The 19,216-nt window shown below is 42.0% G+C and overlaps 1 protein-coding gene across 1 annotated transcript in view; it reads right to left on the bottom strand.

Moving 5' to 3' along the window:
• piwil1 (piwi-like RNA-mediated gene silencing 1) overlaps window positions 1-19,216 on the bottom strand; it is a 141,190-nt gene that overhangs the window by 117,262 nt on the left and 4,712 nt on the right. Inside the window, exon 2 of the mRNA XM_034192708.1 lies at window positions 1,280-1,373. Coding sequence (XP_034048599.1) covers window positions 1,280-1,373 — 94 coding nt within the window. The remainder of the gene's footprint in view (window positions 1-1,279; window positions 1,374-19,216) is intronic.

Genomic DNA, 19,216 nt, shown 5'->3' with positions numbered 1-19,216 from the left:
AGGCATGAAGACCTGTTAGGATGAAGATGATGAAGGTGGAATGAAAAGCTGGACAAATTTCTGACACAATGGAGTGAGGAAGTACATAGTCCCTTTTTGTTTGCATCTTTTTTTGTTGTTGTTTTTTTGTTGTTTTTAAGTCCATGAAGTCTGTGCACAGCATCACGGACCCCATCGTCAGAATTATTTTTGAACTATAACTGCTTCTTACAAGTTGACTGAGAACAATTTGGACTCCTATTTAAAGCTTGTGTTGGACTCTTGACATCAAAGCACCAGTGACACACACTAAAATGTCAGTCCCTTTTCTGTTGTTTCTAAATTCATATAATGTCAAATGACAAAGATCTATTCTAGCAGTTATATAAAACAATTCATGAATGTTTTTATATTCTTTCAATGGAACGAATCTTTGATTCAGTGAAAGCTGGAACATATTCAACTCTGCTTCGCCTCGTTGAATGGAACATCCCATTTTTTACCTCATGAAATATTCGTACCATTGAACGCATAAATGCTCATTATTTGTATAATGTACAACTATTTTGTTGTTGAAACAGTTTCCTTCTGCAAGTTTTTCTCTGAAGACTAGAGCAGGTATGGAAAATTCTCTTAAGTTAATCTTCCACAAGGTTGTGTTTTGGTCTATATTCGTGGTCTGATAGTTCAGCCAACCACACAGTAAGCCATATTTTCTCAGATATTTGCTATAAAGTGCTCAAAGGACAGTCAGTCCACAACAGCTAGCAGCCACTGTGAGCGTTACTTGCCAGCAGGGCTCTCTGATACAAATGCTACCAGCGTGCTTCCATGGAATGAGAAATGCACACAGGTTGGCAGGTCTAAAATCCAAAACCTTGCTTTTAGTGTCGGATAAATTTAAAGGTTCAATTTTGTTTTTAAACTGAATCTAAAGTAATGTGAACCGGTCCACCCCCCCCCTCGTAAGTTTTACTCCTAACATTTGCACAAAATTCAAATTTTTATACAATACTTGAGGTTTTGTTACCACCCCCCCCCACACTCACACACACACATATCCTGCTTGTAACCTGCACCAAAGACTTCACCAACCATAAATAGAAAGTCCACATTTTCAGTAAAATTCTGACACTCCTCTGAGGTTATTTGAGTCTCTTGTGAATCATTTGCTGTTATTCAATGAATCCCACCATCACATCAGCAGATGCCTTATCCACACCTTAATCCACATAATTATGTTAACAAAAAAATAAGTGTACAAATACATACATTAAATATGTTTTGGGTTGGACAGTACCTTCTGCAGTAACAGGTCCTGGAGCAGCTTTCTGTCTTCCTCTACCAACCAGTGTGCTTTCAGCAGGTGGGACCTCAGCTGGTGCTTCTGGTTTCTAAAGGGGGGATTTGGAAGAACAGGTTTTACAGGGGCGAGGAGGAAAAAACTTCATTTCTGATCTATAGACGCCCATTGTGAAAATACAGATGATTTCTTTGGGCAACATTTCCATGACAGGGACAGTGCAGGGATGCTTGCGGGGGGGGGCACTCTCTTGGGAAATTCTGAAGCATTTGATGAATTCTGGCTAATACGTACAGGCATAAAAGTTTGTTTTATAATGATTCTTTTATATAAGGAAAATCAAGACCAACATTATGTGAAAATAGACCCTTTAAAAACGATAGGTGACATTACAACATACAGTGTAACTAAATTGTATTGAACATTATTATGCAAGCCCAAAAGAATGAGACTAAAGACATGTTTGGTTTGTCATCTGCAGTGTACTGCACCCGTCCACATTTAAGGAGAGCAAATATGGATTAGACATGGGCCGATAACCAGTTTCACGGTATACCGCGGTATGAAAAAAAATCACTAAAATTTTCCCTTATACAGTCCCTACGGTATGAGCAGGTTATGAGCAGTCTTGACAGGCACAGCGGAGGCAGCCGCAGCCTCCCTTCTCCCTGGCGCACACCTCTGTCTCCGTTTACAAACAGGCAGCTAACGTTAGCTAGCTCTGCATCACGGCTGAAGGAGGCGAAGCCTGCATTGAACTTTTCCCTCCATTTAAAAGAACCAAGTTTGCATTTCGTTTTATTTTCCGCGGACTAGCCCTTCAAATCAAAAAACGGTGGCAACAAAGCACTGTAGCTTTGGCCTGTGTTGGACTCGGAGTGATTCAAGATACCCGCAAAGGATTACATGGAAGGAGTAAACTATCTCATCTTTGAAACCACTGAGAAGTACAAGGGGTGAACTTGAGTCGTGCATGTGGTCGACCAAATTTCTCCCCACAAACATGTCAAGAAGGACAAATACATCTACATGGATGCTTAGGATGAAAAGAAAAAAAAAACAAAACACAGCAATCCAAAGTCTTGGTAAATTAAAAGACAGCAACTATTCACGGCGAAGCGGGAGGGGGGGTCTGGGGGAGTTTGCCCCCCCCAGGAAATTTTAAGAATTTAAGTGCCCTGTGGTGCATTTTGGTGCATTATCTGGATTAAATTTGGACTTGAAACAGCTGTTAAATTTCTCTTGTGATCTCATGGAATATGGCATGCCGTACCATCCTGTAGGAGTATATACAGCCTATAACAACAATAGATTACAAATACACCTAACTCATACAAAAACTTTATTGATTTAGTTTGTTTTTGATTGGGCTCAAAGACTAGGCAATTAAAATCTCAACATTCAAAGAACTAGTTAACGTCATAATGCTTTCATACTAGATAAAGTTCTGGACCTTATTCCAGCCACGTTTCTCCCTAAGCAAGTAAATCTTGTTTCCCACAGGGCAAATGCTACATGTCTAAAATAGAGACTATCATTTTGATATCTTCTCTAAAGTTATCAGTGGTATAGTGCTCGTTGCAGTAGACATCGTGTCAATCATGCGCACTTCATATGCAAACAGCCATTATGTTGTTAAAGCACATTTTAAAGCTATACATAATACCATGAAACTGCGGTATTTTTGCCCACGGTTATACCATCCAAATCTCATACAGGCCCATGCCTAATGTGAATATACATTTAGTTTCTATTCCTGTATTTATTGCAAATCTGAATCTTTACAGTATACACCGAGTTGGATTCAAACAATGTCACAGTTAAGGATATTGATCATTTTGCCACTGTTTGAATCCAAACCATTATCCATCAGTACCACAGGAAAGAAATGTCATTTGTAGCGTGGTGTGCATCCTGCTTTGCAGTCTGTGCTAAAACGCGATAGAAAACCTTATGAACGCAACATGAAATAAACAGATGTTAAAATTAACAGTTCTTCAATCTTAATTTTTAAGTTTTCTTAAACCATCTGAGGAGCTGGCTTCACACATCCTGATGTGCAAAAAAAATCTAAAGTCTAATAGCCAAGTGGCTTCTGAGTACATGCGTGCATGGCTTCAATCACAGCGATACCAGGGAGAGCTGACATTTGCCGTTTGGTATGCTTATGTACGAGGTAGGCTGAAAAGTTCTAAGGCTCACCAAGGAGGAGAAATGCTATTTCAATAAAACTTGGCATGCATTAAGTTCAACTCTTCTGATGACTAACTTATTTTCTTCTAGGTTGTGAGGTAGTCTGTGGTTCATAGCCAAGTTTGAAAGTTTGTGGTAGAGGGAAAAGGCAAAAATGGACAAAATCTGGCATCGCGGTGTGATTTAAGTACCTGCATAAGAAGGGGTTAAATCCCAAGGACATTCATGCGGAAATGGTTGCTACATTAGGAGATGAAGCTCCCTCCATATCTACAGTGCAGAAGTGGGCAGCTGAATTTAAGAGGGGCAGAGAGAGCCTTGAAGACGACCCAAGGTCTGGGCAGCCTGCAACAGCCACAACCCAGAAAAACATTGACCTTGTTCATGAAATGGTGATGGACGACAGACGATCGACGATTAATCAGCTAGCAGATGCTGTGGGAATATCCCATGAGAGAATTGAACACATTCTGCACGAAGAACTTGGAATGTCAAAGGTGTCAGCTCAGTGGGTGCCACGTCTTCTGACTGATTAGAAATGCAACAGGCTACTCATGTCGAAGGCAAACTTGGCGCAATTTGAAGAGGATCCAGCCAATTACATGGAAGGTTTTCTTACCCAGGATGAGTGCTGGGTTCACCACTTTGAACCAGAGACAAAAAAAAAAAAAAAAAATCAATCAATGCAGTGGAAACACCCAAGGTCACCACCTCCAAGGTGTTATGTGTCGACGCGGTTTGAGGAGCGGACCTGCGTCTGACAGAACCCAGCGGTAAAGATAACCAGAAGGCGGTTCCCAACAGAAACAATTTATTTTTCACCTGTGCTTACAAATGTAAAACATAAAAAGCGTCCCTCTGGTGGAGTGATAAGTGGCACGTTCTCCAGCGCCCGCAAGGATTAAAGCCCGGCGCTCCTGGACTCACTACCACCGCCAAACACCCCCCAGGTGGACACGACGAACCGATTCTCTGTGGGGCAAAGAGAAGGTGAGGTGAGTCAGCAGATACAACTCTATCTTTCGCATAACACACGCTATCAGCAACACACTCAGGTCAATGTTTCTTTTTAACTTTATACAAATGAGCAGCCTCTCACAACAAGTGGAGGATCACTTATCCTGCACGTCACCGCAGTGAGAAGCAAGCTGCACAATTCTCTTCACAATCTCAGTTTACTGTGTAACAAAACACCAAGATACTATCAACAGTTACTTAATCACTTAATTACCTTTAGCGTGTGCTGACAGCATGTGTCCTCACCCTTCCCTGCTTCACGGGCTCGATATGTCAAACCCAGGCGCGGTCCTCAGCGTCTCACAAACGAACGTCACAAGGTCGAGTTCCCGGCAGTTCTGCTCAAATCACACATGACTTATATGCAGAACACCATCCAATTATCTGCTTCAGCTGCAAGTCTTCAAGGCCGCACGTGAGCCCTTGCCACAGGTGTTCCACATGACGCCAACAAGGGTGAGGACTCCTCAGCCAGCACTTTCTCCACAGACAAATCGGCCCTCATGCCACCTGGAGAGCAAAGAAAAGAAAAGAACACCAACACAGCCAGCCACGCCCCCCCAACACACAACACAAGGAAGGCCAAGGTTGTTTTTTCTGCAGGGAAGGTCATGGTTTCAGTTTTCTGGGATGCCAAGGGCATTGTGTTTGTGGACTATCTTGAAAAGGGACAAACCATAAATGGACAGTACTAGTCTAACGTACTGAGACAGTTACACGACGCTATCAAAAAGAAGTGACCAGGAAAGCTGATGAAAGGGGTGTTGTTCCATCAAGACAATGCCCCAGCTCACAAGTCAACAGTGGCCATGGCCACTATCCACGAGTGTGGTTTCGAACTGGTAGATCACCCACCATACTCCCCTGACTTGGCACCCTCAGACTTTCATCTGTTCCCAAACCTGAAAAAAAACTTGGCTGGGAAGCACTATCGGAGCAATGATGAGGTGATGGCTGCTGTTGAGGACTTTTTTGACTCTCAAGATGAAAGCTTCTATGCCAAGGGAATCGAAGCACTCAAGCACCACTGGAAGAAGTGTGTGGAGTTACAGGGAGACTATGTAGAAAAATAACCCTGAATTTGTTCAATTCGACAACTGCATCATAGTCAGCCTTAGAACTTTTCAGACTACCCTTGTATTTTGGGTCAAGGATGAATACTGCAAAAACAGAAGGTTGATAGGACAAATATTTGCGAAATTAGCAATTTTAACTAACCAGTAAACAATGGACATTGTGCTGCAATGTATCATGAGAGTTCATGGTTTTAAATGTTATTGTTGTTCATGTAAGTTTAACAGTGAGTGTTGTTTTTGTCAGTTTAGTTAAGTGTTATGTACTTAAGTGTTCATTCTGACATACACCATTAAATCAGTGACCCTAAATTTATCCCCAAACCAAAAAATTTCCAAAATTCGAATCAGAAAAAAGCTTTTTTTTTTTTAACTGTGAAAATCAGAAATGTTTTTAAAAAACATTTTTATAACTTAAAATGTAAATATAACTTGTAAATTTCAAAAACATGTAAAAATGTAGCAGAAACAAAGTTATATGCAATTATTCACATTAAAATGCAGGAAATGCTGTTAGATCTCAGTGGTGTGTTTGATACCGTGGAACATCATATTTTATACAACGGCTGAATGGATCCTCGTCATTTGACTGATGCTTTTTATGTCACTGACATGGATTATTCATCCCATTTGTGTTGCACTGAGAGTGCAATTTGGTTCCATTTAGAGTGCAAATTTGATTCCATACATTTGAGTACCACTGCACTCTGCATGCACGCGCACACACAAAAAAATCCACTGCACTAAGCATCTGGAGGCTGTTAGCAGGATGTTAGGATGAAAAGCTGGACTTTTTTTCGCTGCACTGAGGAAGCAGTTTTTTTTTTTCCTTTTGGTATTTACACCCGCGCACAAGTGCTGTCCTGACTTGATTTTTGGCTGGACTGAGGAACTACACAAAATCTTTTTTTTTTAATGGAAGTACAAAGTCAGTGCACAGCATCACTAGACGACACGTCATAATTTGGGCTCCAATTTAAACTTCGTGTTGGACTTTAGCAGCAGTGTACCACCAAAATGTAAGTCCCTTTTCTGTTTATAAATTAATAAAATAGCAAATGACAAGACAAGAATTATATAAAACAAATAATGAACATTTTTACATTCTTTCAATGGAACGAAGATGAAAGCTGGAACATACCATTCAACTTTGCTTCGCCTCACTGAATGGTATGTTCCAGCTTTCACCTCATGAAATATTCATATCATTGAACTCAAACATTCATTATTTGTATACTACTCAATAGGCTGGAGAATCATTTTGGGATTACTGGGAGTGCCCTTGCGTGGCTGACGTCATACCTGACCAGTTGTTTTCACTGTGTTTTGCACAATAACACCACCTCTAACCTTAGTGAAATTTGGGGTTGCACAGGGGTCCGTCTTACACCACCTGCTTTTCTCCCTTTATATAGCACCCATTGGGCACATATTGCGGCATTTTTTGGATTACCTTTCACTGCTATGTTGACGATACACAGTTGTACATGCCAATAACTGCTTGTAATCTCATCCACATAAAATCCTTAGAAGATTGCCTTGCAGCAGTGAGAAGCTGGATGTCTAGCAACTTCCTACTTTTAAATTCTGGTAAGACCGAAAATGATAGTTCTTAGTCCAGTGATCCAGTAAAACATCGGCATCAATTTGACCAGCTAATGCCACGTTCACACCGGGCGCGATGTGAGCGACAGCAGCTACAGGTTGCCATGTAATCCCTATGAATCGACACCAAGTCACGCAGCGCGATGCAATGGACGTGAATGAAACGACACGAGTGAAGCGATTCTGAGTGACTGGCACGTTTTTTTGGCGCGATATTGCGTCGCATCATGTCGCGTTGCCCTCCTCCCCAATTTGAAAAATCTGAACTTTTTCATCTCGTCGCGATGACCAATCATGGACTGAATATGTAGTGATGTGGAGATGTCTGGAGTTTGACTGAAAATGTGAATATGTCCTGTATCTGGTAGCAGCCTGTGAGCAGGACATACACTCAACAAAAATATAAATGCAACACTTTTGGTTTTGCTCCCATTTTGTATGAGATGAACTCAAAGATCTAAAACTTTTTCCACATACACAATATCACCATTTCCCTCAAATATTGTTCACAAACCAGTCTAAATCTGTGATAGTGAGCACTTCTCCTTTGCTGAGATAATCCATCCCACCTCACAGGTGTGCCATATCAAGATGCTGATTAGTGCACAGGTGTGCCTTAGACTGCCCACAATAAAAGGCCACTCTGAAAGGTGTAGTTTTGTTTTATTGGGGGGGATACCAGTCAGTATCTGGTGTGACCACCATTTGCCTCATGCAGTGCAACACATCTCCTTTGCATAGAGTTGATCAGGTTGTCAATTGTGGCCTGTGGAATGTTGGTCCACTCCTCTTCAATGGCTGTGCGAAGTTGCTGGATATTGGCAGGAACTGGTACACGCTGTCATATACGCCGGTCCAGAGCATCCCAAACATGCTCAATGAGTGACATGTCCGGTGAGTATGCCGGCCATGCAAGAACTGGGACATTTTCAGCTTCCAAGAATTGTGTACAGATCCTTGCAACATGGGGCCGTGCATTATCCTGCTGCAACATGAGGTGATGTTCTTGGATGTATGGCACAACAATGGGCCTCAGGATCTTGTCACGGTATCTCTATGCATTCAAAATGCCATCAATAAAATGCACCCGTGTTCTTCGTCCATAAGAGACGCCTGTCCATACCATAACCCCACCGCCACCATGGGCCACTCGATCCACAACATTGACATCAGAAAACTGCTCACCCACACGACGCCACACACGCTGTCTGCCATCTGCCCTGGACAGTGTGAACTGGGATTCATCCATGAAGAGAACACCTCTCCAACGCGCCAAACACCAGCGAATGTGAGCATTTGCCCACTCAAGTCGGTTACGACGACGAACTGGAGTCAGGTCGAGACCCCGATGAGGACAACGAGCATGTAGATGAGCTTCCCTGAGACGGTTTCTGACAGTTTGTGCAGAAATTCTTTGGTTATGCAAATCGATTGTTTCAGCAGCTGTCCGAGTGGCTGGTCTCAGACGATCTTGGAGGTGAACATGCTGGATGTGGAAGTCCTGGGCTGGTGTGGTTACACGTGGTCTGCGGTTGTGAGGCTGGTTGGATGTACTGCCAAATTCTCTGAAACGCCTTTGGAGACGGCTTATGGTAGACAAATGAACATTCAATACACGAGCAACAGCTCTGGTTGACATTCCTGCTGTCAGCATGCCAATTGCACGCTCCCTCAAATCTTGCGACATCTGTGGCATTGTGCTGTGTGATAAAACTGCCCCTTTCATAGTGGCCTTTTATTGTGGGCAGTCTAAGGCACACCTGTGCACTAATCATGGTGTCTAATCAGCATCTTGATATGGCACACCTGTGAGGTGGGATGGATTATCTCAGCAAAGGAGAAGTGCTCACTATCACAGATTTAGACTGGTTTGTGAACAATATTTGAGGGAAATGATGATATTTTGTATGTGGAAAAAGTTTTAGATCTTTGAGTTCATCTCATACAAAATGGGAGCAAAACCAAAAGTGTTGCGTTTATATTTATTGTTGAGTGTATGTCTCTTTTGTCCTTTATTTCACAATTATGACAGTTTTTGGAGCGAGCAGCAGCCCCACAGCAGCGGAGCGGAGTTTCTTTCTCTTTTTATTTTACGTGCGTGCGCGAGCGAATCGTCCATGGAGATTATTTTACTTATTAACTACACAGATGTATAATAAAACAAATGGTGACTGGTTTCTAAACAATTATGATAGAGTTTTTTGGGGAAGAGCGAGGAGCAGCCCCACAGCAAGCAGCAGAGTTTCTTTTTTTTTTTTACGTGCACGCGAGCGAACCGTCCATGGAGATTATTTTACTTATTAACTACACAGATGTATAATAAAATAAATGGTGACTGGTTTCTAAACACAATTATGATAGTTTTTGGAGCGAGCAGCAGCCCAGCAGCAGGGGGAGTGGAGTTTCTATCTTTCTTTTTTACGTGCGCGCGCGAGCGAATCGTCTGTGGAGAATGTTATTAATTAACTACACAGATATATAATAAAACACATGGTGACTGGTTTCTAAACACAATTATGACAGAGTTTTTGGGGTGAAGAGCGAGCTGCAGCCCCGCAGCAAGCAGCGGAGTTTCTTTTTTTTCTTTTTTTTTTTTAATTGTTTACATGTGCGCACGTGAACGGGAGAGGAGGTCCTCAAACTGGGTCCCGCAGAGGTGGAAGGACCGCTGAAAGCGGCTGCCATCCAGATGCAGCTCCTGCAGCAAATAATGATACGCCCTGTATTGGGAGCTTTCCATAGCAACTCGCTCCGTGTGATCAAGGTCCGTCATGTTCACTTGACGGACAACCGGAGCCGGCGAGCGGAATGGAAGCTCCTCCTATTTGATGACGCACCGGGGCAAATTTTCACAGAAAAAGCAGAGCGACACACCGGACGATGGTGGCGTGTGCGTCACCACGCGACCCCCGCAAATTTGTGGCGTCTGATCACGCCCGGTGTGAACGCAGCATAACACTTAGCCTAGGCTCGTGTGTCATACATCACACTGAAAGTGAGAAACCTTGGGGTAGTTTTTGATCCTACATTGTCATTTGACCTACAACCCCAATTCCAATGAAGTTGGGACATTGTGTGAAATTTAAATAAAAACAATGATTTGCAAATCCTCTTCAACCTGTACTCAATTGAATACACCACAAAGACAAGATATTTAAATTTTCAAACAGGCTTTTTGTTATTGTGCAAATATTTGCTCATTTTGAAATGGATGCCTGCAACACATTTCAAAAAAGCTGGGACAGAGGCAACAAAAGACTGGGAAAGATGATGAATGCTCAAAGAACACCTGTTTGGAACATTCCACAGGTGAACAGGTTAACTGGAAACAGGTGAGTGTCATGATTAGGTATAAAAGGAGCATCCCCAAAAGGCTCAGCCATTCACAAGCAGATGGGGCAAGGATTACCACTTTGTCAAGAAAAATAAAAAGAAGAAAAAAAAAAAAAAAAAAAAAATAAAAAATAGTCCGACAGTTTAAGAACAATGTTTCTCAATGTTCAATTGCAAGGAATTTAGGGATTCCGTCATCTACAGACCATAATATAAAAAGAAGATTCAGAGAATCTGGAGAACTTTCTGCATGTAAGTGGCAAGGCCGAAAACCAACACTGAACCTTCGATCCCTCAGGCGGCACTGCATTAAAAACTGACATCATTGTGTAAAGGATCTTACTGCGTGGGCTCAGGAACACTTCAGAAAACCACTGTCGGTTAACACAGTTCGTCGCTACATCTACAAGTCAAGTTAAACTCTACCATGCAAAGTGAAAGCCATACATCAACAACATCCAGAAACACCGTGGCCTTCTCTGGGCCCGAGCTCATTTGAAATGGACAGACACAAAGTGGAAAAGTGTGCTGTGGCCTGATGAGTCCACATTTCAAATTGTTTTTGAAAATCATGGACATTGTGTCCTCTGGACAAAAGAGGAAAACAACCATCCAGATTGTTACCAGTGCAAAGTTCAAAAGCCAGCATCTATGATGGTATGGGGGTGTGTTAGTGCCCATGGCATGGGCAACTTACACATCTGTGATGGCACCATCAATGCTGAAAGATACATCCAGGTTTTGGAGCAACACATGCTGCATCCAAGCAACGTCTTGCTTGGATGACGGGACGTCCCTGCTTATTTCAGTAAGGCAATGCCAAGCCACATTCTGCATGTGTTACAACAGCATGGCTTCATAGTAAAAGAATGAGGGTACTAGACTGGCCTGACTGCAGTCCAGACCTGTCGCCCATTGAAAATGTGTGGCGCAAAATACAACAGCGGAGAGCCCGGACTGTTGAACAACTTAAGTCGTACATCAAGCAAGAATGGGAAAGAATTCCACCGACAAAGCTTCAACAATTAGTGTCCTCAGTTCCCAAACACTTGAGTGTTTTTAGAAGGAAAGGTGATGTAACACAGTGGTAAACATACCACTGTCCCAGCTTTTATGAAATGTGTTGCAGGCATCCATTTCAAAATGAGCAAATATTTGCACAAAAACAATAAAGTTTATCAGTTTGAACATTAACTATCTTGTCTTTGTGGTGTATTCAATTGAATTTAGGTTGAAGAGGATTTGCAAATCATTGTATTGTTTTTATTTACATTTTACACAATGTCCCAACTTCATTGGAATTGGGGTTGTATTAAATAAACATCAGAACAAGTGCATCATTTGTAAATGTGTATTGAATCAACAAACAAGACACTTTCAGCAAAGTTGGAATGAAGATTCATTAATTCAATTCATTCAAGCTGTTTGCTATTCCAGACATTTAATCAATATTTCAGCTGTGAAATTGGGGTTGTATTATGAGGACTGCTTTCTTCCACCTGCGAAATACAGCGAAGATTCATTCCATCCTGTCTATGGCTGATGTTGAGACCCTGATTCATGCGTTTGTCTCTTCTAGATTGGACTACTGCAATGTTCTATTTTCTGGTTTACCACAGTCCAGCATTAGGGCTCTCCACTTGGCTACTGTCAGAAGGTTTGACCACATTACACCCATTCTGGCATCTCTTCACTGACTTTCTGTCCCTGCGAGATCAGATTTTAAGTTTCTGCTACTAGCCCATAAAACTGTTCACGGCCTGGCACCTCCCTACCTAGCTGAACTAATTAAACCCTACGGGCTTTGTATTCTCGGGGACCAGGACTACCTTTTGTCCCTAGGGTGAATACAAAGTCTGTGGGTCACATAGCCTTCTCTTATCGTGCCCCTGTTCTGTGGAATGATCTCCGAGTCAGATTCTGTAGAGCACACCTGGGTATCTGGCCCTTTGGCTGACTCGGACCGGCCCTCAAATACCTGGAAATTAAAGAATAATTTATTTACTATTCTATCAAGTTAGTGTTGCGGGTGACCTTCGTCCATCTCCCAAGCCATTTGTGGCTGCATGTGCATGTCCTCCGGAGTATAGCAGAGCCTGGCACGGAGCGATCGCCCCACAGCCTGCTACTGTGCCATTGCGTAATGCATGCCACACAGCCTGGCATGGCGCCATCGCTTAATAGCAGAGCCTGGCACAGAGTGATCACCCTGCACCACACAGCATGGTGCGGCGTCATCACGACCACCACACAGCATTCGCGTGATCCATGGGGAATGTGACATGGAAGTAGGACCTGGAATGATTTTCCTTTTAATTGTAAACCAAATTGTGCATCAACTCAGAACAATTAAACTACAAGAAATTTATGAAAACTGAAAAGACTAGAAGCATTTCAAAAACCACAGCTAAAGCTTGTAGAATATTTTGAAAATCATGGTAAAATATAAATAACACCTTACAGTAAAACAAGTCATTCTTCTATGAATTACTGTAAATCCATTAAAACCCACAGTGTCTTTTTTCCCAATGAAAGAAAGTCTACATTAATAAAAAGTCACTTGTTATTCTTGTGTGAAATCCTGTTTGAACAGCACAATGTCGATTTTCCAGGGAGAGAAAAATTCTTACCATGTTTTCTGAGGGCACAAGATGCAGTGAGCTTTACCTGGTAGCTTATCTTTCGGATGTGTTCGTGAAGGTATTCATTGCCAATCCATTGCCAATTCCACGGATTCTTGATTCGTTATCAAACTTTTCACACCGTCTTTCTGTCCAACATCGGTCCGTGACACAGAAACACCGCAAAATTCTTCTTTTAAAAACTTGATAGCTGTAAAAGTATGCGATGCCCACACGCTACTTTTAGCTTAAGAACAGCGTCTAACTATACACAACAGAAGCAGAAGCACAGGCAGCAGACACACAGCATCGCTGCAGCAACCAACCAATACCGCTTTACGACAACTGTCATAACACCCACGATTTGAGAGGCATTTTATTCCATGGAATCCCCAGGACACTGATCTGTATCTGTTATACAGATCAGTGTCTGTGGACTTACAAAGTTGTATATCATATATATATATATATATAAAAAAAAAAAAGAACACTGATTGCCATTTTCCAAACTCAGTGATGATCACATTTAGGGAAGTGCGCAACGCATGTGCGCGGGTCAAACGGGGGCAAAAATTCCAGCTCCAAAACTCACACCACTCCCATTGAATTTCGTATACAGTAGCATTAGCGGACTGTAAAAGTTAAGGCTTTTTCAGAGATTGTTTCAAAGGCTTTAAGCCTTAAGCCCCTTTCACACCGGGGGTGCTACCGGTTGCGCCGTGCGTCATTATGACGACGCCGCGTGGAGGCAACTCAGTGCTGAGACGATGCAGCTCAGCGCCACAACAGCGCGAGGGGCGCAAAGGAGGAAGCAAGTCAGGCGCCAAAAAATTAAACCTGTTTACTTTTTTTGCCATCCTGTGCTCGACGCAGAAAGGAAGTGGTTCCAGTGCAAGTCGGGGCAAAGAGGCATTGCCCAGCGTGACTCGAAGCCAATTTATGATTCCTGCTGTGTTCCGTTGTTCCCGCAGTATAAATCACGCAGGATTGGTTTTATACAGTGTACTTAATGCAGTAAAAACTACACGCTGAAGAAAAAAATGCAGACTGATTGCCCGAAATATCCAGTAAAATGTCCGGACATCTCTAGTCCACTCATGGACGTTCGTTCACACGCGCACATGTGAATAATTAAAAGAAAAAAAAAGTCTGGCTGCAGGCATTTGTTCCTTGTTCTCTGCTCCAACTCTCACATCACAGTTAAAAAAAGGACATAAGTCCTGAGACAGGACATGTCAACATCAAGTACAACTCCAGACATCTCCACATTTGCTTGACGGCCCGTTCGCGCATGCGCGCATCTCGCGGTCCAAGGAGGAAAGCAAAGAAAAAAAAATTGTCTGCAGGCAGTTAGTTCCTTTCTCTGCTCAAACTCTCTCATCACAGTTAAAAAAGGACTTAAGTCCAGGACATGTCAACATCAAGTAGAACTCCAGACATCTCCACAGATAAACTGTAACAGAACTCAGAGCGCAGCCCTGCAGCTCAGCACAAGTAGAAGAGAAGTCAGAGTGCACAGTCTGCAGCCAAACTGTGCACTCTGACTTCTCTGTGCAGAGAACCTGCAGGCTGCATTCTCACCTCCTCTCCGCCCCCTGCTGCGCGCACCTGACGCAGAAATTCCTGCGTCGTGGAAGCAAGTCAGTGCCGAGACGATGCAGCTCGGCGCCACAACAGCGCGAGGGCGCAAAGGAGGAAGCAAGTTGGGCTCCGAAAAATTAAACCTGTTTAATTTTTTTGGCGTCCTGTGCTCGACGCAGAAAGGAAGTGGTTCCAGCGCAAGTCGGGGCAAAGAGGCGTAATTCAGGGCAAAGAGGCGTTACCCGGCAACGCATACAATAATGACAGGGGCGCATTGTGCTGTTTTCAAATGCTCGAATGGAATTTATAGGCTTGAAAGTTGGCTGAAAACACACGATTGCAACGCTCCGCCGAGTCCACACAAAGACGGAAAGAAGAAGAAATGTGGTCATAAACCTCTGTTCATTCTACACAATTTTGCCACAGAAAAGAAAGATCCAGACTGACAGAAAAGACGGACTACAATTGTAAGTTTCTTGCACACATTTATTTTGTCAATATCCTGAAACTGTGCCGCCGTTTTCGTGCATCGGCGTATGACTGTAATGTCGCGCCATGAATGACGTGGCGCGTAATATTGTAAAATTGACATGTTCTATAAACAAACTGTATGTCTGTCAACTTATCAAAACAAATGTGACACCAAAGAGGTTATACAGTTGTGTTCAGAATAATAGTAGTGCTGTGTGACTAAAAAGATTAATCCAGGTTTTGAGTATATTTCTTATTGTTACATGGGAAACAAGGTACCAGTAGATTCAGTAGATTCTCACAAATCCAACAAGACCAAGCATTCATGATATGCACACTCTTAAGGCTATGAAATTGGGCTATTAGTAAAAACAGTAGAAAAGGAGGTGTTCAGAGTAATAGTAGTATGGCATTCAGTCAGTGAGTTTGTCAATTTTGTGGAACAAACAGGTGTGAATCAGGTGTACCCTATTTAAGGATGAAGCCAGCACCTGTTGAACATGCTTTTCTCTTTGAAAGCCTGAGGAAAATGGGACGTTCAAGACATTGTTCAGAAGAACAGCATAGTTTGATTAAAGAGTTGATTGGAGAGCGGAAAACTTATACGCAGGTGAAAAAAATAATAGGCTGTTCATTTACAATGATCTCCAATGCTTTAAAATGGACCAAAAAAAAAAAAAAAAGAATAATCAGAACGGTAAAGGTTCACCCATTGATCAGCTCCAGGATGCTCAAAGACAGTCTAGAGTTACGTGTAAGTGCTGTGACATCTAGAAGACGCCTGTGTGAAGCTAATTTATTTGCAAGAATCCCCCGCAAACTCCCTCTGTTAAATAAAAGACACATGCAGAAGAGGTTACAAATTGTCAAAGAACACATCAACCGACTTAAAGAGAAATGGAGGAATATTTTGTGGACTGATGAGAGTAAAATTGTTCTTTTTGGGTCCAAGGGCCGCAGACAGTTTGTGAGACGACCCCCAAACTCTGAATTCAAGCCACAGTTCACAGTGAAGACAATGAAGCATGGTGGTGCAAGCATCATGATACGGGCATGTTTCTCCTACTATGGTGTTGGGCCTATATATCGCATACCAGGTATCATGGATCAGTCTGGATATGTCAAAATACTTGAAGAGGTCATGTTGCCTTATGGTGAAGAGGACATGCCCTTGAAATGGGTGTTTAAACAAGCACACTAGTAAACGAGCAAAATCTTGGTTCCAAACCAACAAAATTAATGCCTCGCAGATGTGAAGAAATCATGAAAAACTGTGGTTATACAACTAAATACTAGTTTAGTGAGTCACAGGATTGCTAAAAAAGCAGTTTGAACATAATAGTTTTGAGTTTGTAGCGTCAACAGCAGATGCTACTATTATTGTGAACACCCCCTTTTCTACTTTTTTTTTACTAATAGCCCAATTTTATAGCCTTAAGAGTGTGCAAATCATGAATGCTTGGTCTTATTGGATTTGTGAGAATCTACTGAATCTACTGGTACCTTGTTTCCCATGTAACAATAAGAAATATACTCAAAACCTGGATTAATCTTTTTAGTCACATAGCACTACTATTATTCTGAACACTACTGTATGTAAGACTCACCGTCATTGTCGTCATTATGAAGCCGGTGGAGTAGCGATTTCTCATCCCTGCTTAGCAAATATTCTGCAATATCCACAGTTTCAGTCTCTGGACTTCGTCTAACCATCCGTCAGTTGCCTTCAAGGGGTCAGAAATTTGTTTGTCTCCAACTATTAACAAGGACCGGTCATTTTCAACAGCAGCACGCCCTTCCTCCTTTGTCGGCACTTCTGTAACAATGCAGCACACGCAAGAACAACCAGGTCTTCTTTCCGCTTCTGTCCACTGCTGTACGTAGTCCTGGTTGTAACAGGCAATCCGCGGAGCTTATAAAATGCTTTAAATCATCAACTTTCCAGCGGTTGAAATGATCCAAATCACACCCCTCCTCGCTGCTTTCTGCCGCCATAGCTTGTGGGTTGGTAGTCGAAAAATTTAGCCTACCCATAATGTACCGCGCAGCCTGAGATGTGCACTTTGCTTATTACAGACCATCAGCAGAGTACAAAACAACCCCCCCCCCCCCCCCCCCCCCCGCATGACAAAATCCGCAGTATTCTGCAGATCCATGGAGTTTTCACAATCCTCCTGCATCTGATGGAAGCACAAAACAGATGTTTCACATCACAATAATTTTCTTGTAACTCTTAAATCTACACGTGCGCCCGAGGTCCTCACCAGTGACTCTCAGACTGCACAGAAGTACAGAGCTAAACACAGAGAGAGAGCAAGTGAAAAAGAGTGCTTATCAATACTCCTGGTTTTAATCATTTATCCCCGGGCCAGTTTAGTACTAAGTTTCAGTACCTATCCCTTCCACACTTGAGATTATCATGTGGGTTAGCACTTTAGCTTTATTTTCTGTGGAGTTTGTCCACTCAGCACACAGACATATTACTTCCTCCTTACAACACCTCAACGCACGCTACAGAAAAAGCATTCACAGACTTTTCTGCGGAGGTTGTGCAGAAGAGGCAAGAATCTGCGAACGCCAGACGTCAGCTGCGAGAGGCGGGCATTAAATATGCGTAAATAATATGCATTAAATATGCGTAAATTTGTGTACCCTGCGGTGATTAAGATCTTCAATCAAAACGGGACGACACGCGCACTCTCTAACATGGCAGAAATAAATGACTTTATTAAAACAATTACTAAATGACTTTGTCCAGCCCCTGTCAGACACAAGGTGGAGCAGAATGGAGGATAAGCATCAAAACGAGGACTGTACATTACTCAGAGGTAACAAGAATACAACTGTTTATTAGTACACCATGTGACTATTTTTATTTACATTACTAAGGATGCTTAATGTTGACTGTTTTGTTTATAAAGCTGAAGGCTAAGTCTTGAGGTACTATTTTGATATTTTGATATAACCTAAGTGTGCATTATCAGGGAGATTCATATTCAGGCCCAGTGAGGAAGGAATTTTATTATTTTCATTTGTTAAACCCCACGTGCTATACCCTATACTTAGGGTATGACAAGTTCATTAACCATCTGTTTCCTTTTGTTTCTAACTATTCGACATTTTTAATTTTGTAATTTTATATTTTTGTTAAAGGTTCGTCCAGGCTGTTTGTTCTGTTTTTGCTTGGAACCTCGTTCATTTATCAGCACAAAACAAATATAGCAGTGATCAGGTACATGTTTAACATTATATATGTTGTGCAGTATGTGTTAGCTATAATTGTTTATTTTTGTAGATGAGTATTAGGGTCTGTACCTGGAATGTTAAAGGCTCTAATAAACCAGCGAAAAGGAAAGCTATATTGAATACTTTAAAAAAGATAGACTACAAATAGCCTGTTTACAAGAGACACATCTTGATGACGTGGAGCACAAAAAATATTTAAGGGAATGGGTTGGACAGGTATTTTTCTCGTCGTTCTCGACAAACAAGAGGGGAGTATTGATATTAATTCACAAAGGACTTCCCTTCAGTGTCAGAGATACATTTAAAGATACGAAGGGCAGGATTATCTTAGTTAAAGGTTTACTTTACAGGGAGGAAATTCTACTGGGCAGTGTCTACGGCCCAAACGTGAGTGATGAGGACTTTTTTGTGTCACTTTCAAATCAAATTGCTGAGATGGATTGCTCAAATATGCTCATAGGTGGTGATTTTAACTGTTCCTTATGTCCTTATATGGACAGGTATCCGCCTCAAAATACACAGTCTAAAAATGCTAAGGTAATCAAAAATATTTTAGAGGAATTGGATTTAATAGACTTAATAGACTTTAATAGATTTAATAATATGGAGACATCTAAATCCTTCACTTAACAGATTTACATTTCATTCTTTGCCACACTCATCAATGTCACGTACTGATTATATATTTATTTCTAAACACTTAGTACAGTTAGTTGAGGAGTCAGACATAGGAGTAACTGCATTGTCTGATCATGCCCCTGTTAATCTAGTGTTGCAACCAATCAGACTCCTGG

The sequence above is a fragment of the Thalassophryne amazonica genome, chromosome 17 (genome assembly GCF_902500255.1).
Source record: "Thalassophryne amazonica chromosome 17, fThaAma1.1, whole genome shotgun sequence".
Taxonomy (NCBI): domain Eukaryota; kingdom Metazoa; phylum Chordata; class Actinopteri; order Batrachoidiformes; family Batrachoididae; genus Thalassophryne; species Thalassophryne amazonica.
This window is presented reverse-complemented; position numbering and strand designations above follow the sequence as displayed.